Source organism: Pseudochaenichthys georgianus, chromosome 9 (assembly GCF_902827115.2).
Source record: "Pseudochaenichthys georgianus chromosome 9, fPseGeo1.2, whole genome shotgun sequence".
In the NCBI taxonomy this organism is placed as follows: Eukaryota; Metazoa; Chordata; class Actinopteri; order Perciformes; family Channichthyidae; genus Pseudochaenichthys; species Pseudochaenichthys georgianus.
Window position 1 is genome coordinate 21,212,323 of NC_047511.1, and position 27,988 is coordinate 21,240,310.

The window sequence follows — 27,988 nt, forward strand, 5'->3', positions numbered from 1 at the left end:
CAGCCACACACTTTCGCTTCTGAAGCTGCTCGTGTGGCGTTCACGGTCAATCATTTGACTGGGAAAGCCCGACTGTGGGGCACAGCGGAATGGGAGCAACAAACACCCGCCTGCTCTTCGTTCCCCGCTTTTTCTGCGGAGCTGCGCAAGGTGTTTGGACCCGTGTCTGTGGGTCCAGACGCTGCAGGAGGACTATTGAACCTGAGCCAGGGTAATGGATCTATAGTGGATTATGCCATTGAGTTTCGCACCCGGAGCCGCCTCAGCAACTGGAATTCTGCAGCCCAGTGTGACGCCTATCTGCGTGGGTTGGCGGATTACATCAAAGATGAGCTTGTGTCGTTTGATTTGCCCAATTCACTGGATGGGTTGATTGAACTGACTTCCCGCATGGATCGGCGCATCCAGACACGGAGACGGGAGCGACGATCGGCGGAAGTTCAACATGCCTGGGCGCCCCGACGTCCGAGTTTGGCTGCGACTCCTCACCTCACTCCAGAGCCGCAACCAGGGGGGGATGAGCCCATGCAGGTGGGTCGCACCAACCTCACTTTGGAGGAACGTGAGCATCGCAGACGTCGTAACCTGTGTCTCTACTGCGGCCGGGCCGGCCATTTCGTTTCTCACTGCCCGGTAAAAGGCAAGGCTCAGCAGTAATGGGGAACATACTGGTGAGCCAAACCCCTGGATTTGTTCCCACTCAGAGACCATTGAGCCACGCCAGGTTGCTATTGCCGGATAGCTCTCAGGCTCTTGCAGTTTTTATTGACTCTGGTTCGGACGCGAGTATTATGGATGAAGAGCTTATGCTGCAGTTGGGTATAGACCGGGTTCCCTTATCTCGCCCAGTTCCAGCCAACGCCTTAGACGGTCACCTGCTGGGGACAGTGACTCATCAGACTGTACCCGTTCACATGCTCCTGTCTGGGAACCATCACGAGACTATTCAGTTTCATGTTCTCCGGTCTCCACATATCCCGCTTATCCTGGGTTACCCATGGCTCCGCTGCCACAACCCTAACATTGACTGGGAGACGGGAGCCATTTTGGGATGGAGCCCCTCTTGTCATCAGATCTGTCTGAAACAGGCTGCCGCGCCTCAACGCTCGGGGAACCCCAGCCAAGTTCTGGATGTTACAGGAGTTCCACCGGAATATCTGGACTTCAAGGAAGTATTCAGCAAGTCGAGGGCTACTTCCCTACCACCACACCGGCCCTACGACTGTGCCATCGACCTGCATCCCGGCACCAGCCCTCCCAGGGGTCGATTGTACTCCCTGTCTGCTCCGGAAAGAGTTTCCATGGAGACTTATATCAATGACGCTCTGGCGGCTGGGATTATTCGCCCGTCCTCATCACCTGCTGGCGCAGGGTTCTTCTTTGTAGAGAAGAAAGACAAGACCCTAAGGCCCTGTATCGACTTTCGGGGTCTTAATAACATTACAATCAAGAATCGATACCCACTGCCTCTTATCTCTTCTGCATTTGAGTTGTTGCAGGGAGCAACCATATTCACGAAGCTGGACTTGCGTAACGCGTACCACTTGGTACGTATTCGCGAGGGGGATGAGTGGAAGACCGCCTTCAACACCACCTCGAGGCACTACGAGTACCTAGTCATGCCTTTTGGGCTTACCAACGCCCCTGCAGTATTCCAGGCGTTGGTAAATGATGTGCTCCGAGACATGTTGGACCGACACGTGTTTGTTTACTTGGATGACATCCTGATCTTTTCCAAGACACTGAAAGAACACGTGCACCACGTCCAGGCGGTTCTCAGGAGATTACTCGAGAACTCGCTGTTTGTTAAAACGGAGAAGTGCGAGTTTCACACATCCTCTGTCTCTTTTCTGGGATACATCGTGGGACAAGGGAGCATCGAGATGGATCCTGCCAAGGTTGATGCAGTCACTTCCTGGCCGGTTCCAGATTCCCGGAAGCGGCTACAACAGTTCCTCGGGTTCGCCAACTTCTACCGGAGGTTCATTCGTGGATACAGTACCTTGGCCGCTCCTCTCACAGCCCTGACCTCCTCTAAGGTCATGTTCCAGTGGTCCTCCTCGGCTGAGGAGGCATTCCAGAACCTTAAGGCGAGGTTCACCTCCGGCCCCATCCTCCGAGTACCCGATCCTGTAAGACAGTTTGTTTTGGAGGTGGATGCTTCTGATATGGGGGTGGGAGCCATCCTGTCTCAGCGAGCAATGGACAGCCAAAAACTCCATCCCTGTGCTTTCTTTTCAAAGCGTTTGACTCCAGCGGAAAGGAATTATGATGTGGGAAACCGGGAGCTGCTAGCAGTGAAGTTGGCTCTGGAGGAGTGGCGTCACTGGCTCGAGGGGACCAGTCAACCTTTCCTGGTGTGGACCGACCACAAGAATTTGGAGTACATCCGGTCGGCCCGCAGACTGAATTCCCGACAGGCTAGATGGGCCCTTTTCTTCACTAGGTTCAATTTCTCCCTCTCCTACCGCCCTGGTTCTCGGAACATTAAGGCTGACGCTCTTTCTCGTCAGTTTGGAGAGGGAGGTAACATTCCCAGGGGCTTGGACACCATCCTTCCGACTTCTCAGCTCGTCGCCGCCCTCATCTGGGAGGTGGAGGAGAGGGTCAAGGCTGCCCAGCAGGACCAGCCGGGACCCAGTGCCTGTCCTCCGAACCGCCTGTTCGTTCCGCAGACGTTGAGGTCTGATGTTCTCCAGTTGGCTCATAACTCCAGACTCACCTGCCATCCTGGGATCCAACGCACATGGGAGGTAGTCCAGCAAAGGTTCTGGTGGGCAACACTTAAGGAGGACACCAGGGAATTTGTTAATGCCTGCCCCGTTTGCAATCAGAACAAGTCTTCTCACCAAGCTCCTGCTGGTCTCCTACGACCTCTGCCTATCCCTCATCGCCCCTGGTCTCACATTTCTTTGGACTTTGTTACTGGTCTGCCACCGTCCAACGGACACACTGCCATCTTGACGGTGGTAGACCGATTCAGTAAGATGGCTCATTTTGTGCCGATACCCAAGCTCCCCTCAGCTAAAGAGACGGCAGAGCTGGTCCTGCTCCATGTGTTCCGGCTCCATGGGCTGCCTACTGATGTGGTTTCCGATCGTGGTCCTCAATTTACCTCGGTGTTCTGGAGGGAATTCTGCACGCTCCTTGGGGCCACGGTCAGTCTGTCATCCGGTTTCCATCCGCAGTCCAACGGTCAGACAGAAAGAAAGAACCAGGAGATGGAGACAACCTTACGATGTATAGTCTCCAAGAACCCAGCGGCCTGGGCTAAACAGTTGCTCTGGGTCGAGTACGCCCACAACACTCTGGTCAGTTCGGCCACCAAGCTGTCCCCATTTCAGTGTGCTTACGGGCTTCAACCCCCTCTGTTTCCGGCCCTGGAGAGGGAGGTTACCTGTCCGTCCGTCCAGGCTTTCATCCGTCGTTGTCGACAGACCTGGAATCAAGCCCGGAGAACTCTCGTCTGTTCGGCCAACCGGTACGCCTCCTCTGCCAACCGCCGACGTTCTGAAGCACCTGTCTACCAGGTGGGCCAAAAGGTATGGCTTTCCTCCCGGGATATTCCTTTACGGGTGGATTCAAAGAAACTTGCACCTAAATTCATTGGACCGTTTGAGATTGTCAGAATAAGGCTAAGACTGCCTCGGACTCTGCGGATCCATCCCACCTTCCACGTTTCCAGGATCAAACCTGTCCGAGAGAGTGCCTTGGTTCCTGCGATCCCTCCCCCACCACCCCCCCGGATGATTGACGGCGGGCCTACGTACACTCTCCGACGACTTCTTCGTTCCCGTCGCAGAGGAAGAGGAGTCCAGTACCTGGTGGACTGGAAGGGTTACGGCCCTGAGGAGAGGTGTTGGGTTCCAGCTCGTCATGTGTTGGACCCCCGGCTCATCAGGGAGTTCCATCGGCGTAATCCCGAGTAACCGTCTAAGACCGTCACGTTGACGGGCAGAGACACAGGGAGAGTCTCTCCTCTTACCGTCAGCTCGTCAGAGGAGGACAGCGAGGGGCAGGCTTCTGATGAAGATGCAGATTCCCACAGGGGGCAGGAGAGGGAGGCGGAAAGAACTTTTTCAGATGAGTACTAATCCCACCTCCCACCTTCATCTGTAGATTAGCATTTAGGGACGTCAGGAGCCGTCCATTAAGGGGGGGGTTCTGTCATAGTCTGCTCCATCATTCACCAGTAGTTTTCCATTCACCTGTCTCACCTGTTTTCCACACCCACTCGTTAACTCACTCTCTTTCTCTTCTGCACCCATTAGCTTCTGCCAGTATTTAAACTCGCACCTGACACACACTCTTTGCCAGATTGTACTTTGCCTCATGCTTGTCTCTCCCGCGTTCAACACTAGATTGCCTACCCGGTTCCGACCCTGCCTGTCCCCGACCTGCCTGCTCTGCCTGTTTCCTGATCCTGCCTGTCCCTCGACTATCCTGCCTGGCCTGTTATCCGACCCTGCCTGTATCCACGCTGACCGCCTCGCTTACTCCCTGACCCTCTGCCTGTCCCTGACTCACCTTCTGCCCGCTGTCCTCCGGTGCGTTATACTGCCCGGTTGGTATTCCTCCGATCCAGTGGAATCTCCAATAAAGGATATTACCAATTCTCCTTGGTTTCTCGAGTGCTGCATTTGGGTTCTCCTTAAGACTGTGACACTACAAGCTGATGCTGACAGCCCCGCTCCTGCCGTCCGCTTGCTGCAGACCACACTTCATGCTCACCGGCAGGCACCGACTGGCCATCGGGAGGACCGGGAGGGTGTGTGTATGTGTGGCGCGAGCGAGTGAGAGAGAGACCTTACGTGTATTGTTGTTGTTAGCATCTGGTGCTAGCTAGCTGCGCTAACGGATATAAGGAGCTGTTCAAATTAAAACAGAGGAGCGACATTTCGCCGACAACTGCGCCGAGCACTTGACTTTATGCAGGCAGCCGGACAGTGGGACATTGTACGAAAAGTCCGCACACTCAGCTCGGATAGTGCGTGCAACATGATCACAGCGTCCAGGCAGCTCCCGTTCGAGCATATGCCTTGAGTTGCACATAGCTCCAACGATCCATCACACACACACACACACACACACACACACACACACACACACACACACACACACACACACACACACACACACACACACACACACACACACACACACTTTGTATTGTATTATTGTATGAGAGAGGTTTCAGGTTGAATTGAGGCGAATGTTCAGAGTTTGTTGTGTTTAATATTCATGAGAATATTTGTCATTGTTCAAATCATAATAAACATTTGCATAAAGCATGTTTGTCCACTCATATGTTGATAAGAGTATTAAAAACTTGAAAAATATTCCTCTAAGGTACATTTAGAACAGATAAAAAATGTGCGATTAATTTGCGATTAATCGCGATTAACTATGGACAATCATGCGATTAATCGCGATTAAATATTTTAATCGACTGACAGCCCTAATATATATATATATATTATGTAATAATGTACTGGAACTGGTGGTATCCCACTCGGCGAGGATGCCTGGTAACTGTAGATGCTTCCACATCAATGTCATCTCCCGACGAATAGTCAAATTCATCGTTCAAAACGTCGATCTCATTGCAAAATTCCTCCATCGCTGCCATATCTGCCACGTTGTGTTGACTTCCGGTATGGATACCCGGAGCGAGGACCCACACCATTTGGGACTCCCCTAATGGCAGCGGCCTGGTCCCGGAATTCCCCACCCGGCCGGCGGATAATTAATTTTCTTTTGGCGAGTATCCATTGTAAAATGAATAAACTACCGGAATATTATAGCTGTAATGGTGTTTCCTTTCCCCTTTAAACGACAACAACACATTTACCCTGACAAATCTGCCAAAAGGCAAAAAGACAGTGTGGGGCAAATGGGTTTACTCTATCAAAAGTGATATTGAGGGAATGGACAAGTACAAAGCAAGGTTTGTGGCCAAAGGCTATAGCCAGAGGATGGGGATTGACTATGGAGAGACTTTTTCCCCCACGGCCAGCTTGACGAGTGTAAGAGTGTTGTTACAGAAAGCAGCACAGGAGGACTTGCTACTGCATCAGATGGATGTAAAAACCAACACATCCTCACTCCCAGGTCGGCCTATGTTGACGTTATGTCAAGTCCCCTGTGTCGGCTTTTTCCAACGAAAGGGGAGGGCCCTTAGCGTCCGTTTTCAGCTTTCCGGGATGTCCATATGCTTCTATGGACGCTCATGGAAGCACGGCATTCGTTTGTGTCGACTGCCCTTAAAGGCAATGTGAGCGTCCATTCTCATTGGATAACGGAGAATTGTACACCCGGAAGTAAGTATTCCCTTTACTGACGATTGATTTTACAGTGATATCTGCACTACTCATCGACTAAAAAACACCAGATTATCCTTGTTAATTACACAACATTGATTGGTTTAAATTGTGTGCAATGCTTTTGTATTTTTCCCCTTCGATTCGGAGAAACAAATCTTTTTTCGGAGTAAAGGATGGCAGAAGACACTACACTACCCAGAATCCCCAGCTATCGTTTGGACTACACCATGTGCTCTGTTTGACAAACCCCTTGATAGTCCTCAAGCTCTGTGATTGGAGAATGTGCTCCGAGGGTTATCGAGCCTCGAACAACACTTGAAATGGGATGGAACCACGGCAGACTGTTCAAAACTGGATTTGAACGGGTCCACTGCGTCCCCCCCTCCCCCACCCCGTCCCCAGAACTACACCTGCTGGCTATTCTGTTTCGCAACATGTTCTCTATCTATGGCACGTCTCTACTGGGAGTAGTTTTAAAAGACGTTTTCGTATTTCCCATAATAAGAAGTTGCCAGTATTCAACTGTGTACATCCCTGGAGGTTTAGGGGATAGGAAACACTCACATTTAAAACATATAATTAATAAATGGGTGAAAATTGCTCGTGCCCATTATGGGCAGCATTAATATATATACACACATGCCAGCTAAGGTCAGAAGAGCTTTATTTAACAGCTGGTCTTATGTTTGTGACCCCTGTGATAACATTACATTACATTACATTAATTGATAAGCCTGAAACATGCACTTGTCAAGGTTCATAGGCACATTTTGCAAATATGGCAGAAGCCATCGATCAGCTTAAGATAAGATATACTTTATTGATCCCAAGTTGGAACATTTGCGTTACATCAGCATGTGTAACAGTTAAATATGCAGTGGTGTTTATTTGTAAATCATTTAGTATAATCACACAAATTCTGTGTTTTATTTTCAACAATTCTGTGTTCTTTATTTATTGATTGTTCAATACCTGACAAGGCCAGAGATTAAATATCTACATACATCTTATAAGAGTATAATACATTATGTATAATATCAGTTAAAATAAGTGCTTCAACATAGTTAACATTGCTGGAGGTATGCACAAATATTGATAGATGTCTTGTAATGCACTATTGAGGAACCTGCGACCAAGTTTTTCATTCAGTGCAGAACTACACTATAGTTGTGTAGGCCTATATGATATGTCAATAAACCTTAGAAAATCTTGAAATCTTGAAAGGGATGTGCAAAATAGTCATTATATACAGTCGTTAATTAACTATTATTAGAGAATAACGAGTACTTATACTTTATAGGGATCCTATTAATATCTAATAATAAAAATAATGAAATTCAATAACATGCTTTAACCACTAGGTGTCCCTTTATATCAGCTGTGCACCTTTATGGTGTAAATACAGCCTATCTACCAATTGGATCAAATATAAAAGTCAGCCGAATTAGTGTTGATACTGCAAGGAGACGTATTGTGTGAAAAGAAATGTAAGATGTTGTTTAATGGCTGATATATTTATGATCCACGTCACGTTTGTCTAGAAGTCTTCTCATCAGGGCTCTATAAATACAGAACTACGGCAGATATGTAATATTTAATGCAGCCAAACCGTGTATTACAATGCCGTTATGTGATGACTTTCAAAGAGAAAAGCAAGCACACTCGGAATAAAGTATTATTATTATTATTTGTTTTAATGTTTTCGGTCTGTTTCCGGTATTTGTTAATGACGATGTGCTCTGAGATGTGAGACTGGAATTGCACAGGGGGAAATAACGTAGGCTATCTTTAGATGCAGATTTTGTTTGCGCTGTGGACCAACACTATACATTGACGGGGAAGGGGGTAGCAATAAAGATAACACCATTAAACAGTTACACAACATAACAGAAATAATATCGATAGCAACCACCTTGGTAACAATGAAAACGTTATGGACGCAATTTCCTGAAGTAATCTTCATAATAACTAGCAAACTAAATATCATGTATATCCACTGCACACATAATCTGAAATAACAACTCATATTTCTCGCATCAAATGACATCAAAACGCATTGTAATGGCCAAACTAACTTTAAAATAGGCATTTTACACCGAGAATAAAACGAAGTTCGGCCATGTTTTTTTTCTGCAGGGAGAAATTTGAAGATCACGTGATGTCAAACAGAGCACATGATAGCTGGGGATTCTGGGTAGTGTAGTGTCTTCTGCCATCCTTTACTCCGAAAAAAGATTTGTTTCTCCGAATCGAAGGGGAAAAATACAAAAGCATTGCACACAATTTAAACCAATCACTGTTGTGTAATTAACAAGGATAATCTGGTGTTTTTTAGTCGATGAGTAGTGCAGATATCACTGTAAAATCAATCGACAGTAAGGGGAATACTTACTTCCGGGTGTACAATTCTCCGTTATCCAATGAGAATGGACGCTCACATTGCCTTTAAGGGCAGTCGACACAAACGAATGCCGTGCTTCCATGAGCGTCCATCGAAGCATATGGACATCCCGGAAAGCTGAAAATGGACGCTAAGGGCCCCCCCCTTGCGTTAAAATGGACTCTAAGGCCCCCCCCCCTTGCGTTGGAAAAAGCCGACACAGGGGACTTGACATAACGTCAACATAGGCCGACCTGGGAGTGAGGATGTGTTGGTAAAAACAGCGTACTTACACGCTCCGATAGATTATGAAATCTATATCGAACTACCAGAGGGTTATGAAGAAAGAGGGGAAGGTCTAGGTGTGTAAGCTAGAAAAATCTCTTTATGGTCTAAAACAATCCGGTAGAAATTGGAACAGGATTTTGCACGATTGTTTAACTGAAGACGATGATTGGCTACGGCTTGAGCTGTCAGATTTTCCTAAACGGGATTTGATTGGCTGGCACTGGAGACGGCGGAGACGGACCCTATGCTACCCACAATTCAGTTCGGCGAAAAAGCGAGGCAACGTGACGTCACCCCATTCAAAGTGAATGGGCAGATTGAGCTGTCGACGCTGTAGTGTGGACGGGCCGTTCAACTTCTGACGCCGGAGACGCCGGAGTAGCCAGCGCTAGCCAATCAAATCCCGTTTCGGAAAATCTGACAGCTCAAGCCGTAGCCAATCAAACCGCGTCTAAGCTGGGAGAGATATCCCGCCGTTCATTTCTATATTTCAAAAAAAGATGGAGGAGAAACTGATTATCGCTGGAGCAAATCACCCGGTTTTGTATGACCAGACCCTCTTCACCTACCGGGATACAAACCGGAGGAACCAGGCATGGAGGGAGGTGGCAGAGACAGTGGGTGAAACTGGTAGGTTTTCGCCTGTTTGGGGAGTTTATATATATATTGCTCCCATAAAATCCCCGGGGTTTTTTGCTTTGTATGTCGGGGGCGGGAGATTCATGTGATTGGTTGTTGGTCGCGTTGCTTGAATAAAATCCCCAAGCTTCAGACACGCCCTGCTCCAAGCTTCTTTTTAAGCTGTAGTGTGGACGCTCCATTAGGGAGCGCTGGATTTGTGAAAAACTCCCCTCTTCCTAAACCACCTACAGTACTGGCAAAACGGGAGGAGCCGAGTGAAAAACAAGCGCCTCTCATCCCAATCCACCCACACCGCAGTATTTTTTCTTTTTTTTTTTACCCAAAAAATATATTGTATATTATCGGGACTATTAATACTTTTATCGGGTTTAACGGTGAAGACGTCATAATTCCTAATATCGGGCCGATAATTATCGTGCACCACTAATAATGACAACCTGTAACTAAGCTGAAACTGAAGAAGTTTGCAGGAATCGTTTTTGGAGTTTAAAATGTGTGAGGAGGTCCACATTTTCATTTTGTTTACATTTTTGGAGTAAAGCAACCTGAGAACAAGTGGGGGTGTTAAGGGAAATGTTTACATATGTCCTCAGTTATTGTATGTAATACTGTTATTGTACCACTGTGAGGCACTGTAGTATTACGTGCTACGTAATGACCAGTCTTGCGTCATGTAAATGAGGGTGTGTTCACGTTATGCACGTGTACACTGTCTATGTTTGTTCTCTTCCAAGTTAGCTCGGCTGAGCGAAGGAATCACCTGTGAAGCAGAGGAATAAATCATGCTCAAGGGCTAAACAGTTCATCATCTCCGTCTCCAATATTTCTCTCCGAGTGCAGCGTAAGAAGAAGCTGCCATCCTAAACCTCAACAGTAGCTATGGGTAGGCTACTTTTTACCTAAATACATTTCGAAGCCCATACTTTTTTACTTTTACTTGAGTAAAGAAGTTCAGTCAGTACTTCTTATTTTACCAGAGTATTTTTATACATGAGTATCTGTACTTCTACTCGAGTAAAGGATGTGTGTACTTTTCCCATCTCTGCCCATTATACTTATATTGCATCACACAGCAATTAAAAATCACCTGTGGCCCATTTCATGAGCGACGGTGAAGGCGACAGGTAGTCCTGAATCCTCATTGATGTTGCAGCTGCGGTGCGGTTGACAGATCCCAGACAGGTGGGACAGACCCAGCGTCTCACAGGGCTGGTTCATCCCAGCACAGATGTCTTTCCTGGGGGGGGGACAAAGGCAAATGATGTACATGCCAACATGAACCCCACATCAAAATATACAATGTATCCACTTTCTCTTATCTATTGGTAAAGCTGACCTACAAATGCTTATGTGTGTGTCACTTGCCTAGTGACCAACACAGCCACGTCGTGATGAGCAGGGTGGGTGTCACTCTGGGGGTTGAGGTTTTTCTGCCAGGCACAAAAACTGGCCAAAGTGGTGTCTGCATGGTGAACGATCTTCAACTCTTTCTGTAACAAATCGCAGAGTTAGAAGCCAAAATTCTGCTCTTATTTGGCATCATTTTGATTTTTTTTTAATGTCATTTAAGAAGATTATGAGAGTATGTTTGACTATAATGAAAAGCATTTATTTTCCTTATTTTACAGTGAATTTAGACTACGTGTAGATTAAGGTATTCATCTACTTTAGTATGAGCATAGTCCCAGCAGGACCACACGTCAATTTACATTCAATTTCATTTACCAGGTGATAACAGATATTTTGATTTATCAATGTTGTCAATGGAAGCCAATTCAGTTCTGCAAATAAGGTTTTTTGTGTGGTATTTTATTGAGCCAAACTGGATTTTGACTGTTTTCGTGATCAGTCAGGATCAAGTTTTTCCCACTCGAAGAGACACGTGGAAGTCTGATGTAATTTAAGGTGAGTACTTAATGTTCAATGTAGCTTGTTTCTTTAGCTGGATACTCAGAAGCTTGAACTACAGCCAAATGGAGTCTCAAACTTTACTTCATCTTATAACTACCCAGCTGAGGAATGCTTTATTGATAGGCATGAACTTTCTTGTTCCAACTTTAATATATGCATTGTGGAAGAAAAAAATATATATATTAGCATTTCTTGGAAAGTGTTACCTCTTCTCCCTGGAGTAGAATGAGGCGAACCAAGATGACGTAGATAGCATTCCCAATACTGGCATCATGAAAGATCCCTGCCACCTGTCAACATAGAATTCATTCAGCAGCACTAAAAGTATTTCAAACGTAACAGCTGTGCAAAAACTGAGAATGGGTGAAAGCACATGTAAAGAGTAAATGCTGATTCTAACCCCTCACCATGTTCATAATGGTGAAGATGTAGGACTCCACATTATCGCTGCCATGGTATTCTATCAGCTTGGCGTCCGCCACCACCATGGTCTCCACCCACCGCTCTCTGCTGACGGAGCGCTGCGAGCGGGGCCGAGGATCCTCGCTCTGCTGCTCCCTCTCCCACTCCTCCCTCTCCCTCTCCACTTGGACAGAGTCACTGAGAGCATCTAAATTATGGAAAACAGGGAAAAAGGAAGGTCACTTGAGGATTATCCTTGCTTGACACAGGCGCAGAAAGATTTTTTTGTAAAAGCTACTTTTTGTTCAATAACACAAACATCTGCAGTTCCACACACACACCTTGAACTCCACAGAGGCTGGGTGTCTCGTTTGGCTCAAGACTGCGTTTTGTTCTCTGGCTCTCTGTTGTAACTCTTGGATAGACAACATGAGGCTCTGGCGTCCCTACAGGATCTTCAGCAGAGTTCTGGACTGGTTCAATAAAGAAGTGTCCCTCTGGCAGGGAGAAGAAGCCTCTCTGAGGAAAATAAAAATGACAAAGATGAAGTTGCAATCAGTAGAAATGTGTAGACCTAGGCGGAGCAAGATTACTTTTCGATCACTTTGGCTAAATAAAAATCATGAATTTGATCTCAAAATCTTGCATAATGCAGCTTTTAGTCTCTTTTTAATGTCATGTTTTTTCAGACTGTGAAATCACAAAAGTTACAGCCTAACTAGCATGCAAATCAACAACAAATCAAAAAATTGTAGCATTTAAAAAAACTCCCACATTTAAAAGTCAGAGATAGAGCTTTCTGAGCATTCCTCAATAGTTTCCATCAGGGTGAAATCTGAATATGTTATTCTTTCTCCTTCCCCGAGGCACATTCTCTGTCTGCTGCAGTTATACAAAAGACGTTACCCTAAGTATGCCATGCATGTTCTTACTGGTGCAGACTATTCATTAGCTGATCTGTGAGTTCTGCTGGTGTACAGAGACACAAGAAACACACAAAAAAGGCTTCTGTCGAATGTGTTCTTTCTTGTAAACACACATATATGAATGTTTTATCTTAAAATAAATGTTTGCAAGTTCCCATCATTAGTGTGTGTGTGTGTGTGTGTGTGTGTGTGTGTGTGTGTGTGTGTGTGTGTGTGTGTGTGTGTGTGTGTGTGTGTGTGTGTGTGTGTGTGTGTGTGTGTGTGTGTGTGTGTGTGTGTGTGTGTGTGTGTGTGTGTGTGTGTGTGTGTGTGTGTGTTTCCAAACAAGCCCAGACTGTTCCAGGATGAACCCTCCCTTCTCTCCCTAAACCAGCTTGCATAAGACAGAAGACACATTTTCTCCAAGTTAATTAAAAAAAGCAAATGACTCAACATGCACACACATTGATTCAAACATACCAACACAAAGAGAATTGTTAGAACACGATTCTGCATCTTATTCTTGGATCTTTTCTCAGTGTTTTTATAGAAACCAAAGGCAGATGTGAAAAGTAAGTTCATGCAGTGCTTATAGTTTGGCCAGTTGTGGTCTCAGGGGTCTACCCTGCTGCCGGCTGCAGTTACTCACTGTTCAGCTTTCTGGGTCCTCCTGACAACTTTAATGTGTGTTTCTTGGGACACGTTTTTTAAACTACATGTATTCAGAAGTCTGCAGAGCTCTGACTGGAGTATCCAATTGCTTTATTCACAGAGTTCAGAAAGTACAAATCTAGAAGGGCATTCCCTTTGGAAAGACTATATTACTCCACCTGTTACACTGAACCTTGTCAAATGAGACAAGCTTTGTAGGATGAAACCAAGCTATCTCTGGCTTGTTTGTTCAATGAATAACCACAAGAGGAACGTGCAAACAATATAAAAAGTCCATCGTTTATGTCTGAGCTTGCTTTATTTAAAAAAAAAACCTGATTAAACAAATGATTGAGACAGGGTTTTCCACTGACTCAAAGTGTGGCCTGCAGCCAGGGGTCCCTGAGTTGTGCTAGACTCATCCACAAAGCATGCAAGCTGATATGGTCAGCTGGGAAAGCTTCCCAACGGCCTTGTGCAGAAGAAAATCAGCAGATTTCTCTGTAGCTCTGTATCTCATGCATACAATCCATTTCTCCAGGATAAACGTTCTACCAGATTAAGATTAATTGTTTGCATTTCCTTTCTACAAGCCAACACGAATAGTAGAAGAACTTGTCATCCATATAAGGGTGGATGCTTGTTGCTCTCTGTAATCGTGCCTCCCTGCCGTCTCCTACATGTTTTCCTGAGTGTTAAACTTCTAATCGAGCTGCGAGAAGCAGGTGGTGGTGTGCAGAGCAACCAGGAAGGAATGCTACGGAGAGGCCCATCTAAACATTCAGACCAATGCTCTGCGTGATCTGTATGATCTGTATACCAAATGCAGTCCTGCTGTGCAACGCAGCCGACAAGGCTCTGCTTGTGCAGTGTGGTTATGGTGTTACTTGTGATCCTTAGATGACCATGTACAGACCCTGTGTGATGCCTGTGTTCAACAATCAAAGACAACTTCAAAGGATACCAACTAGGACTTTGTTTTCCATTTAAAAATAAAGGATTGGATTGTATTGAATGGTAATGCTCTGCCAACTCATTCTGCATTGGACTGCCATTCACTGTCACCACCTCCTGCCCTTCTCCCCCTGCTCTCCATGAATCCCTCTCCCCTCACCGAGAGGAAGCGTGTTGGGGTGTGAGGTGCCAGAGCCAGGGGAGGTTACCATAACACAGGTCTGTGTTCCAAATAGATGGCCATGTGGAACTGCTTTACTTCCGTTTCCTGCTTCTGTGGATTTTGTAGTGCTGGCCAACTGGGTCTGGACAAAGTCTCTGCTGTTACACAGATAACTTACTTCACAAGATAATTGTGCCCGTGAGCTAATTTCTTACCTCCTCAGAGGTCAATGACATTATCCTTTTTCATCTGCATACGAAACATGCATTTAAGTGGGGGAAATACCACTTCAATAGGTCTGAACTTGCATGATCTTTGTGCTGTGCCTCAGGGATTACCAAAGACTACGCTGAGAAATATTTGTCTTTTCCTGAATTGAAAGTTTTCCCTCAGGAACAAAAAAGTAACAGCGGCCCCCATCAAATGACTCAACTTCATAGTTTGACACGTACAGAGAATAGTAAAGGTGAACTTCGTCAGGTCATAATCACCTGTAAAGTATATACGGCACACTGCAGCACAGCTCTATTTGTTGAGGCAATGTTTCTCAACCAGCAGTGGTAGTTTAAGTGCTGTGATTGAAGTTGTAAAGCCCATATTGAGGCTTTCAAAAGCGATAATCCTTCACCTGCTCTGTACCGGTTGCCATTATTTTGTTTAGCCCACCAAACACAGCCAGATGACAGATCAGGAGTCAGGACAACCAGCCTGCTACTAAAGGCATGTCCACAGCTGCTTCCTGACAAGTCTGCAAACATATCACTAAGTCATTTGCTTCACCAACAAAGGCAAGGGCAATTTAAATATGAGACTTTAATCGTTTTGATCAACGCAAGAGATACTTAGCAGTGCACTATTGAAGCCATCTTTAACTAATTCTCCATGTTTTTTAGATTAAACAATAAGTAGATTTGTCTATTAGTATATCAATGCAAATATCATTCTCATTTCAATCATTTTTCAAGCAAATTGTCAAGAAATTGCTGGGCTCGGCTTATTTAAATTGTAGATTTGCTGAAGTTTTTTGTCCTTTATAAAAGTTGAACATATAAGACAATTACAAAACAAGTAATTTTCATTTTTCCTTATGTTTGTTTAAAGCCTTAAGTAACTCCAGGCTTGTGCAACATAAACAAAAGATTATCATGAATCTATTTTTTGAAGCAGTCCATCTCTATCTGTCTCCTGAGGGGGGAATGACCTCCACAGCAGCTGGCAGGGTTTCCCTCCCACATCTGCATGGCCGAGCCTCATGTTTAGTGGTCTCTCTCTGTGGTGTAAGCTGCAGTGAACCTTCTTCTACAGAGCAGAAAATCAGTGTAATACATCATGGTGGTTTCCCATGTAGGTTGGAGAGAAGGGACACACTGGAGCATTTAGGATTGCGGATATAAATCCTCTCAATGCAGTAGGTTGTCGATAATTGGAATTTAGAGTGACATAACACACTTTTCTAATGATATGCATTTACAGGATTTGGCAGGAAGAAGCAGTGCAACCCACACAAACATAACAGAGGAGGAGGCAAGACCCTGCAGGAGAGGCATTCCTGCTGTGACAAAATCAAACACGAACACCAAAGCCTTCTTCATGACTCAAACTGACACATCCCATTTTTTCCGAGGAGGAAGTTCTTCCCTTTTCCCAACCACATCCAATTTGGGGTGCTATATAGGGAAGAGTGTATTTCAACTCTTATTTGGACATTAAAGGTCTAAAATACTCATAGTCTGTGCACCATACATTTCTCCAGAATTGGTCGTGTCTTCTAATAATCAAAACGTTTCATATGCTCAGCTGCTCCTTTGTCTATCTGCTGACCAGCTGTTTTCTCTTCTTCGGAGTTGAACTTCTTTTTAGATTAAAAACATTTCAGTCAAAGTTATAAAGCACAGATTCTCTGAACAAAACATATGGCCCTATTTCTGGTCTCTCCATCTGTCAGACCGTATTGTTCCAGTCTGTAAAGAAATTGCCAACATCTATTACTGAAGCTCTATCTCAACAAAGAACAAAGTAACACTGCACGTCCAAGGGGGGCTGCAGAGTGAAATTAATCAATGAATTAGAGAGGGTGAAAGTACAGAGGGAAACATCAGAGGACAAAGAAGACAGAAAGGGTCTTATGGTTGGCCGAGAAGCAGTAGCCGTCAGTGGGTCTGCAGCACAGTCGTTCTGCAAATACTGTCAGGAAGTCTTTGAAGGGCAAACTAACACACAGGGCACTGTCAGATGGAAGGGTTTGCTCAACAGAATATGAGTGCCTAACCCACATACCAGCTTCCCCAGAGTGATGCCCCCTTTCTCCTGTGTATTAAAGAACCTGCCTGTCAAAAGAAACTGGATTTTGTCAGTGTAGGGTGAAGGACTCTTAAAGTGGATCATAGGACTCAAATTGATGAATGAGATGGAGGTTTAAAAATCTGTTTCCCTTGATATGCATGTCAGACAGTGTGGTTCCTTACCAATCCTTTGCATGTGCTGATGGCAGCAGTTCCCCACACATCGGGGGCTTCCACTGTGCCGAGGAGGTAGCAGGAGTTCCTGTCAGCGCCACGATGCTCAGTGCTGTTAGCACTGCCGTTCCTCCTCTCCAGGATGTAGCCACTTGAAACCAGGTGATTGTTAGCAGTCAAATTAAACATTAAAGCGCGACCCTTGTAGTTGACCTTGTAGTAAACCTGTCCCTCCAAACCAAGGGGTCGCAGGTCACGCCTGACTCGCCCACCTTTGAAGTGGTGAGCCAGAGAGTGGGAGAGGAACTCTCCATCAGCGGTGGTTTTCACTGGGTGAACAGTGGATAGATCTGACTCTGACAACTGACCTGCAGAATAAAATGTAACACAATAGAAATCAGTTGTGATGCATTAATTTGTACCTGTAATGCTTACTGTTATTCATGTGCACTAAACCATGCACATTTCATGAATGCATTATACATGCAGAAGTGCAGGTTCAATAACAACTGCATCACACTGACCTTGTTCTGCAAACAGGGAGAAGAGTCCGCCAGAGTCGGAGAGCTCTATGTGGCCGGCTGCCAGAATGAAAACAAAGTGTAGCAGAAAAAGAACGGGGCACTTTTGCAAACATCGCATATTTCATGTAACCAAACTCAAACCACTGCAAAAGAGTCCTGTGCACTGGGGTTCCAGTGGCTTGAGAGGCGACCACTTCGATCCTGCGCTGTCCTGTGTCATGACATGGACACGTTCAGAAATCTCCCCTCACAAAGGCAGACAAGCACCGAGCAAGACTGGGAGCCGGATCGAGGTTTGAAGAGGGAGAAAGCTCCAGCTCTGCGGGAGGAGAGGAGGGGAGGAGTTTTCTCGGGGCCAGTGTCTACTTTCCTTTGCAGGAGCGAGGGGGAGCGAGGAGGAGCGAGGAGGAGCGAGGAGGAGGAAGCTCCATTGATCTGGATGAAGCAGCACGCTCTGTCATGTGTCGAGACTTGCACCAAATCCTGCACCAGCGGCGCATCATTAACGCGAGGCAATTTACTGCCACTTATAAAATAAATCTGGAGCAAATTACGTCGGACTTGTGGGTGCCAAGAAGGAGAAGTATAGTTTTGCCTACATTAGTGTTAGTCACATTTTCAAGAAATATCAGCGTAAAAGGTGAAAAAGTTTTGTCCAAAGCTTTCAAATTAGCCTCATAAAATGTCTAAATATCCCACGTAAAATTCCTCAGTCATTTCATGTCAAAAAAATTACATATCTTATATCAGCCATGATAAGAAATACTTGACATTGTTTCTTTAGTAGATGCACAGTAATTTAATTGTATACTAACTGAACTTCCATAACTTCTAGTGATTTAGAGTCTGGGGCATGGAAGGTTGGGGAAAATATAGCAAAACCCTAAAAAAAGATATTTCATCTGCATTTTTGCATACTATACTAAATATTAGATTATTTGATGTGAGGTCTCTTAATTCCGTGAAGAACAAACCACATGCATTCTTATGTTTTATTTAGAATTAAGGACAAATATTGTTGCTTCTGTAGCTTTTAAACAATGATGTCTATTGACATGCATCAGTTTGTATCAACCAGGAATTGTTTCCAGTGTGCAGGATTGTAATGGAAGCTCGATGCTAAGAAAACCTTCACATTTAAATATATGCATGGCTTTACTTCCAGCTTACATTGAGTTCCACTGTAAAAGTGGACAAACATGTCTGATGTTAGTTGTGCACTGTAGAATAGCCCAATGAATTATTATTTATTATTTCCAGGGAACATTAAAGCTCCTAGATCACAACATAATGTAGCTCAGGGTGAAAGGCTTTTTCTGGGGCATATCCTCTGAAAGTTGAAACCCCTTTCAGAAAATACTGCTGCTTCAGGTGTCTAACATTTATCCCTCGAGCAAAATCATCTGTGATTAAGTGGTTACTGAGACATGACACATTCATTCCCTCATTTTTGTGGTGCATGGGAGACACAGAGGCAGACAATGCAGGGGACTCATTAAACTGTGGAGTTTAAAGGGCATTGAAGATATAGTTGTTAATAACAATTCCAAACAATCCCTCAGGAATGTCTTTGGAGTAGAGAGGAGATAATTGATGCGAATGAAGACCTCCCCTTAAAATAACTGATCAAACCACTGTTCCCCACAGATAATGACCATTGATCTCAGTCCACCTACCAGCAACACTAATGGGCCACATTGGGGTGTTCCCCTTATGTGGACCCAATAAAACCGCCATGCAACAGAAGCTGTATTGTACAAACTGTTGTGTATGTTGAAGTTTTAAGATAACACATGTTAGAACTAACAAGCCCAGCCTCACTGGAGCAGCACACCCTAACATTAGAGGACAAATAGTGTGTTGTTGGCTCCTGTTTTAACACACATCTGGAATGTCTGTATCTGGTGTGAAATTACAAGCCTGGCAATTATCAGAATTGATCAACAGAAATAACACTAAATTAATTACTGGTAATTGCAATTTTTTTTGCAAAAAGTAAAAGTGAAACAAGGAAAACAATTACAGACATGAATTGCATTATTGAATTGCATATATTTTTGGCTTATTATATCCCTTTATGTTACTGCGATCGACAGACCGCTTTCTTCATACAAATGCATCTTTGCCAAAAGCCTTGTTATCATTCTCACAGACATTACTCTAACTGACCCCCTGAAGTCTTCTGTTACAGTAATGTGCAACAGACTGTGAAATATCTGAACCTGGAAAATAATCAGGACCTTAGGGTGGGAGAGAAAAGCTTTTATACAGGGAGAGCGTGTGGCTACATTCCTCATCAAGGTTTTTTCTGTGTTGTGTTGTCAGACAAGTTTGTAGCACTACATACAGTAATACTATCAAGCTGAGTTTTTAAAATATGCTCTCAAATGACAAAAGAAACTGAAAATCCCTATATACTTATCCATTAAAGTTAATGCATTAGTGTAACCTGAAACATAAACATGCTTTCACCGAAACAAAGTTGACCTCATTAATGTAATTAGTATTAATTCGGCGATTCAGGAATGAACCAACTAGCTTAGGTTTTATTTTCTTGTATTTTATTATGACATTTTGTGTTCTTGTATTTACACTTTATCTTTATCAAAATCTCTTTTGTACGAATGGCCTTAATACAGCAAAATACTAACTATGATTACAAAAAAAACAACTCAGCCAAGCACAAACTCTATAGAAACAATTTGAAAATAATATTTGAACTGTATTTTCCCACACTCATGAACAATGAGCCACGTGTCTGCACTTCTCCAGTTGTCCACAGGAGGCGCTGCTCTGTGAACTTTGTTCCAGTCATAAATGGGCGTGTTTACTCCTGCTGCTCAGTCCTTTGAGTTACTCCTCGGGAAGGAAGGGCATGGACTGAACTCTGACAGGTAAAATGAGCCGATGTAAGTTTTGTAAAGGCTTTTGAAAATATGAACAACTCGGTCTTATAGAGTCTTGTAGTTTAATAATAGAGGGGTCCTATCATAGTTTGGTTATTTATGGATTTGTTTACCTTCGCAGGATTACATTACATGTGATAGTGATCGTGAGTGATCGTCAGAGTGCGTGTGTGTGTGTGCGCGCGCGTGCGTGCGTGCGTGTGTTCTAGCTTTACTAACTATGAGTGTATGATGAGTGATATTAGTTTTGTGGGCATGTCATTGTGATTCTTGTTGACCTTCTTAGTGTGACAAGTGATTGTATAAATGATTTATCTATCTTATTTGGGTGACTATGGTGAACTTATATGACTAAAATAAACACCCTTTTCCCCACATACAGGACTGCCTTCTGAGCCTCAGGGAATCAGGTGGACATGGAGGACTTCTGGGTATTTGCCCTTTGGGCACTAAAGACTTGGCTGTGCCTCCTCATCGGCCTCATCATGGTCCCTGCCATGTTTGGCTTCTCACTGGGCATCTCTGAGGCCTACATGAACATCCTGGTGAAAACCTTAGAGGTACTGTTGTTTTTGTGTTTCTCACAGATGTACATGCCTTCGGCTATGCAGATACCATAAATGTCTCCTGTCTGTGTGTCCTCTACAGTGGGCCACTCTGAACATACAGAAAGTCACAGATGAACGAACATTCAAACCATCTGCATCTAATGGTGAGTAGAAAACTGCATGATCAAAATTACTTGTGGTAAGGACACTTCCAAAGAAGATCATTGTCATATCCTTTATTGTGAAAGATTGGACTACAGTGACTATAGTGTTGCGCTTCAGTGCTGGATTTCGTAAGATACTTTACTCCAAGTCTGATCATGCATGTTGCAATGATACTGTCTAGTTTAAAAGAGTAATGATTCGTATTTGCAGCTAAGAGTGATTTTGAATACGGATGCATTGTTTTAGTGATGATAGCCCTGTGCTGTAACCTTTTAATGGCAGATTTAAGTTATGTTATTTTGATCTATAGGACTATGTCTGGCATAACAAATCTCAAACTTACACCTATCTCACAAGACTTAACTCATTGTCAGTCAATGAGCTGCACAGGAGGGTCCCTCGCTGTAACACATAAAGACGTAAGTAATGTCAGCAAAATGTGGCCACTGCAAAGTCCAAAGTATGTCAGCGTTGCATTTAAATGTGGAATATACATAAGAACTTTAACGTGCTTCATAAGCAGCGATAAGGCAGACATCATTCTGAAATATTGGAAACAAAGTTTGTTTCTCTGGGTTTTGGACTTTGCCTGCAGTACTATCAGAAAAATGGATTAGGTAGAGGCCACTTCCTTACTGTTCTGTGAGCTGTTGGTGGATAGTGTCAGATCCCTGCTCTTTGATCAGCTCTCTCGTAATATAATTTGTATTTCAGTAGGTGTAGGTTTAAGGTAGACTGTTAGACATTTAAGGTGAACTTTCTTTCAGAGTCCTGCATTAATGACTGTAATGGTAATCAAGTTTTATTTTTATAGCACATTTATAAACGATTTTTGGTCGAGCGAAAGTGCTGTACATATAATAAAAATAGCCTACAGTAGAGACACTTTACAGCAAAAACAACAGCACAGATTGTTCAGAATATCAGTATGAGAAAATGGCTCTTACTGTATCAGTGCAGTTTATTCAATGTGGAAATTGGCAGATTCCTCTGCTGCGTTCTGCCAAAAGACATATGTTGTAGTTATTAGATAAAGCATGCTGATATTTATCTTCATCTTTTCTCTTTTCTCTCTGAAGTGAACATCTCAGAATGGTTTCATGCTCTGATCCAATATGTCCATTTACATTCGATTTTATTTTTTATATTATTGACTGAAACCATGTAATCTTCTGGCTCGATCAACACAATCTGTAAAGATATGCCTTATATTTCATGCTGCTGAAGTGTTCTATTAGATGATTAAGGGGGTGTGTGTGTGTGTGTGTGTGTGTGTGTGTGTGTGTGTGTGTGTGTGTGTGTGTGTGTGTGTGTGTGTGTGTGTGTGTGTGTGTGTGTGTGTGTGTGTGTGTGTGTGTGTGTGTGTGTGTGTGTGTGTGTGTGTGTGTGTGTGTGTGTGTGTGTGTGTGTGTGTGTGTGTGTGTGTGTGTGTGTTGTGTGTGTGTGTGTGTGTGTGTGTGTGTGTGTGTGTGTGTGTGTGTGTGTGTGTGTGTGTGTGTGTGTGTGTGTGTGTGTGTGTGTGTGTGTGTGTGTGTGTGTGTGTGTGTGTGTGTGTGTGTGTGTGTGTGTGTGTGTGTGTGTGTGTGTGTGTGTGTGTGTGTGTGTTTTAGGTCTCATCCAGAGGGAGGATGGCTCTATGGAGAAAGAGTTAGAGGAACTCAGAAGCAGTCGCCCCAAACCACTGGTGGGCGGAGACTTTGCACTTAGTGACTGTTTCTATTTCACGCGAAAAGGAATTGAGAGCATTGTCGAGGATGAGGTAACTTTATTTGCAATACCACCATTTTTTTTCTAAATATGTTGCCTTGTTGCTGTAGTCAGATTTCTTTTTTTATTTCACTCAACTCCAAATATAGGTGACACAGCGTTTCACTTCAGAGGAGCTGGTGTCGTGGAACTTACTGACTCGCACCAACAACGATTTCCAGTACATCAGTCTGAAGCTGACGCTGGTCTATGGCATCGGCATCTTTGTGAGATACTGCATCCTCGCCCCGCTTAGGTACACAGATGCTAAGTCCAGTCCCCTTGCTGCAAAATGAAGTTCTCAGACACAAATGTAGTGTTTTCAAACTTCAGTGAAGTCAAACTGGCAAAATCATAAAAATGACATATTTGTATCTTTTTTTTAGTTCAAAGTTTCACCAATTTGTTCCAGACATTGTTGATACTTTCAAACCACAACAACCTGCTATCAGACAATGGTTATTGTACTCATGCAAATACTGACAAATATTTTAGTTTTAATATTATATGTTTGGGTTTTTATTTGACATGCTGAACATTTGATGAATCAACGTGTTCCACTTTCTCCAGGATAACTCTGGCGTTCATCGGCCTCTCCTGGTTGGTCATAGGAACATCTGCAGTTGGATTACTTCCAAATTGGAGGTGACTACAAACAATCATTGTATTCCATATTTAGATATTTTTTTCGAATGGATATGGTTCCTCCTTCCTTTGTGCTTCCCTGTGTACGTCTGTGTTTCCAGGATGAAGTTCTGGCTCAGTGAATGGGTGCATGTGATGTGCTACAGGATCTGTGCTCGAGGACTTTCTGCCACCATCCGCTATCACAACAGGTAAACAAGCCTCCATCTTAACCTTTCTAACAATCAGGAATATCATTTGACTCTGACCTCATGTCTTCACCTCCCAACAACAGGGAAAACAAACCACAAAAAGGAGGAATCTGTGTGGCCAATCACACCTCTCCTATTGACATAGTGATTCTCTGCAACGATGGGTGTTATGCTATGGTAAAAAAAAGATCTTTCATGTTGAGATTTCTATATTGGTAGGTAATCTGTCATTCTACATCAAGACATGCTGCCATAACTGTCCTAATGTGTCCATCAGGTGGGTCAGGTGCATGGAGGTTTGATAGGAGTCGTCCAGAGAGCCATGGTGAGGTCGTGTCCTCATGTCTGGTTTGAGAGGGCAGAGATGAAGGATCGCCACCTAGTGACCAAAAGGTGAGCTTACTCCTTCACTCCAGCATTTTTTCTCTGGCTTGTCACTGCATGTCTTTCCGCCTGTATTTTCTCTCCGTGGCTGCTTTGGAACTCAGAGAGGTTGGCATTTTCCTGGCAGTGAAATTATCTAGAGTTCCTGTATCTCTTCCAAGCAACAACAGGTTTTGGAAAGTTGCTACTCAAGAGTGACTCATTCCGTTTGGAATCCAGGATCTCATACTACCACTGCTACACACATAATATGCAGATATATTTCTAGTCAGGAGATGGTTTCCATTACCTCTTTGTGTTGTTTCCAGGTTGACAGACCATGTGAATGACAAGGAAAAGCTCCCCATATTGATATTTCCAGAGGGTAAGTTTGACCATGTGGAATGATGGAGTTACTCTATCCACAGCGGTTTTATGTTTGTCCTTGTATCATCAAAGATAAGATTCGGTAGCTCTTGATATTTTATACCAGTCTGGCTACTCAGTGGTGACTAATGATGAGCTATTTCATGTGGGTTTGGACAAAGCTTCACACAACTCTGTCCCCTTTTATCTCCCAATGTCTGGCTTCCACAGGAACATGTGTAAACAACACATCTGTCATGATGTTTAAGAAGGGAAGCTTTGAAATTGGAGCGACTATATATCCAGTGGCTATCAAGGTACTTTAATCCTGTCTCTCAATAAAGCCCCATTACTCATCCAGATATGTGTGGCCTACTGGCTCACATGCTTTAAAGTTATGCATTGCACTTCTTTATTTTATGTTTTTACTTTTCTTAGTACGACCCAAATGTTGGAGATGCTTTCTGGAACAGTTCCAAGCATAGCATGGTCAACTACCTGCTGAGGATGATGACCAGCTGGGCCCTCGTCTGTAATGTCTGGTACCTGCCCGTAATGCATCAACAGGTGTGTATGTCCCCAAGCACGTGAGCACATGCATGCAAAGAGCCACGTGTACAGCCCATATGCGTCACTCCACATGTACACACACACACACACACACACACACACACACACACACACACACACACACACACACACACACACACACACACACACACACAGTGCAGTATATTGAATTTGTTTTCATTTCAACATGGCAGGAGGGGGAAGACGCTGTCCAGTTTGCCAACAGAGTGAAGTCGGCCATTGCTCGACGGGGTGGACTCGTAGATTTACAGTGGTAAGAATTTAACCTTTTTACTTCTTTTTAATTTAAACCTTTTTTACTTCTTCAGTTGATTGTTATTTCTTCATTCTAGAGTATTTAACATCTGTTTTTCTGTATATGAAGTCTATGTCAGGACTTTATCTGTGAATGCAAATAGTGCTTAAACACACATCTACAGCAAGAAAAAATCTTGAATGAAAATATAAAAATATGTTTTTATCCTCTGACCTGTAGTGCTTTTTGTCAATCTAGATTATTTTGATATGACGTGTTAAAGATTTAAACAGTAGAGATGCATACCTTCTCACTATTTGTGTTAATGTAGATAGCATTCTGTTTGTGGTGTTGACTAATACATTTGAAAAAATCAAGACCCACTTACATGAATACAATCAGCATACTTTATTCTGAGCAGTATGTAGGAACTATTATTCTCTCTACCAAACTACAGCTGCCAAATGTACCACCACGCAGATGTAACTGTGCATTTACTCATGGACGCTTCTGCATGTAATTCAGTGATGAGGAAAAAGGTTCATAGATAAAACTACTCTACTACTAAAAGCAAGGACTGTAGATAACAGGGTCTTGATCTCTGGAAAGAGACTTTACTGTTGACTTGTGCAAATGTATTTATTTGGCACTGAACTTCACAAGTGCCATTATGTTGAAGATGAGGCAGACAACTCCACAGATGATATCCCCAGTACTTAGGAACTCCTAACAATCTAGATCGATAGCACTAAAGGTCAGATGTTTATATTTATATATAAATAGTTTGATTCGATTTGAAAGTTATAAATTAAGCTAATAGCTTTTTTTAAATGTGTAACATTTTTGCAAAAGATTGCCAAATACATATATATATATTTAAAAGAAAATATAAGTTATTTAGATTAACCATGATATTCGTTGACATGGAGCAGATGTGTTTAAATGATAAGCACCACTCTCAGCTCCCACCTGTCTGCCTCTGTCTGCAGGGATGGAGGTCTGAAGAGATCGCAGCCCAAGGTGTGGTTCAAAGAGGAGCAGCAGAAGCAGTACAGCAGCATGGTGGTGGGGGACGACAGCAGCAGCCACAGTGACTGACCCCCCCCCCCCCAGTACGCTGTAATAATCCCTGCCATGTGGAGAATATACACTGGAAACGGGCATCTCTTTCTCTCTCCTCTCGCATGTCCCCATGAGCTCGGCCTGATCCTGCCAATTACAGCAGGACAGGTACCTCACTCAGTGATTCACAAAGTGCAATATGGAGCTTTTATGAGGCACAGACTGTGGCTCTGATAAAGTGAGAAGCTCTTTATTTTTTACTGCTGCTGAAAAAACATTAGCTTCTCTTGTGATTGAATGCTGAGGAAATGCTTTGAATGAAATGGGTGATTATAAACAAGACGATGGTGAGAACAACTGGGTTCATGGATGTCTCCATCAGTAGACTTATTCATGAGCTGTTCAATTTTATTTTTTTTAAAGATAACTTTTAGTTTACAAGTTTGTGTGATTTATAAAATCACAAAAGAACCTGTAGGCACTGTGTGGTTTTACTTTTGTATAGCATGACATGTCATACTATTTGTAATACAGCAGATGTGGAGAGCTAAATACAAGAGATAATGCTTTTATGTATTTAGGTCTTAATGTAACATAATTAATACTGATAGACACTTTTATCATAGATATTGTTCATTCAATTCAACGCTGATACACTGATATGTTTTAGTTGTGCAAAAAGAAAACTTATTCTGTGGTTTTGGTACCCTTCGACCCCTCACCCTTTTTTCACAGTGCAGTAAAGGCAAAGTAGGGACACGAGACACATGGGTTTGGCACATAAATAATACATGCGTGAGGGTGAAGGATAGTTCATTAAAAGTCCACATGAGATGGGATGGCTTTAAAGGAGAACACACAGCGGAGACTTTTTGGATCTCACTTCACTGGGTAATGTTCCTGAAGTGGTCTCCTCCTCTCTGCTGCTATTTTTCTGGGAGTTCTCTTCTTTGGCTCCTGAAAAAAAGTGTTTGAAAAAAGTTTACTCACAGTAACTTTTCTGATATTTCTATTGTTTTATCTTGTCAGCGTTCTCACCATTATTTTTCTCACTATCAGTTTCCTCAGCATCATTTTCATTATCACTGGGCTCAGGGTTTTCCTGTGTAAAAACAAATATGAGTTAATCACATGTTACAGTTAATTGTGTCTCACTGCCCCCCAAACTCTACTTGATAACAATACTCACATGAAACGCGTGTCTTTTGATTTTCTGTCTCTCTTTGAGTTGGTAATATCTGGAATGATCAAGGATGAAAATAAGTTTACATGCGATTGCCAAGAAACTAAGCTGATACTAATTTATTTACATTAGTGTGTTTTGGAGAACAGTGCCTTTTTTACATTTGACTTCCTGACTCTTTCTTTAGTCAAACAGCCGAGAGAAACAAATGGTACTGTGAAATATTTACGAGTCTGATTAGTGCCTCACATCTGTCTTCCTCTGTGCATTTCAAATGACGAACAGGTGTCTGTTGATTCAGACCAGCAGTTTTTTAAAGTAAGATGCTTTTATCTCTTAGCAATAAAAAGCCAATAAAGATGCTACGTGGCTAATCTCTTCTGGTTTG

The 27,988-nt window shown here is 43.5% G+C and overlaps 2 protein-coding genes across 4 annotated transcripts in view; one reads left to right on the plus strand and one right to left on the minus strand.

Annotated features, from left to right (window-relative positions):
• Positions 1-17,883, minus strand: part of LOC117452915 (A disintegrin and metalloproteinase with thrombospondin motifs 12-like) — a 40,121-nt gene extending 22,238 nt beyond the window's left edge. Inside the window, exons 1-7 of the mRNA XM_034091730.2 lie at positions 17,600-17,883; positions 17,085-17,443; positions 12,288-12,465; positions 11,952-12,154; positions 11,751-11,834; positions 10,999-11,123; positions 10,721-10,870 (exon numbers count right to left, since the gene is read on the minus strand). Of these exons, the coding sequence (XP_033947621.1) occupies positions 10,721-10,870; positions 10,999-11,123; positions 11,751-11,834; positions 11,952-12,154; positions 12,288-12,465; positions 17,085-17,443; positions 17,600-17,717 (1,217 nt within the window). The 5' untranslated portion in view covers positions 17,718-17,883. The remainder of the gene's footprint in view (positions 1-10,720; positions 10,871-10,998; positions 11,124-11,750; positions 11,835-11,951; positions 12,155-12,287; positions 12,466-17,084; positions 17,444-17,599) is intronic.
• A 2,523-nt stretch (positions 17,884-20,406) lies between these two features.
• agpat9l (1-acylglycerol-3-phosphate O-acyltransferase 9, like) lies at positions 20,407-27,979 on the plus strand. 3 transcript variants are annotated; one of them, XM_034090897.1, is made up of 14 exons: positions 20,407-20,493; positions 20,888-21,065; positions 21,154-21,217; positions 22,829-22,977; positions 23,075-23,220; positions 23,535-23,609; positions 23,711-23,800; positions 23,884-23,977; positions 24,078-24,193; positions 24,493-24,548; positions 24,761-24,846; positions 24,968-25,096; positions 25,294-25,373; positions 26,345-27,979. In XM_034090897.1, exons 2-14 carry the CDS (start codon positions 20,922-20,924, stop codon positions 26,451-26,453), a joined length of 1,338 nt encoding a protein of 445 aa, XP_033946788.1. In that variant the 5' UTR covers positions 20,407-20,493; positions 20,888-20,921; the 3' UTR covers positions 26,454-27,979. The 3 variants fall into 3 exon arrangements, with proteins under 3 accessions (XP_033946788.1, XP_033946789.1, XP_033946791.1); XM_034090898.2 differs by having other exon boundaries at positions 20,425-20,508; XM_034090900.2 differs by lacking the exons at positions 20,407-20,493; positions 20,888-21,065; positions 21,154-21,217 and adding an exon at positions 21,544-21,637.
• The last annotated feature ends 9 nt before the right edge of the window (positions 27,980-27,988 follow it).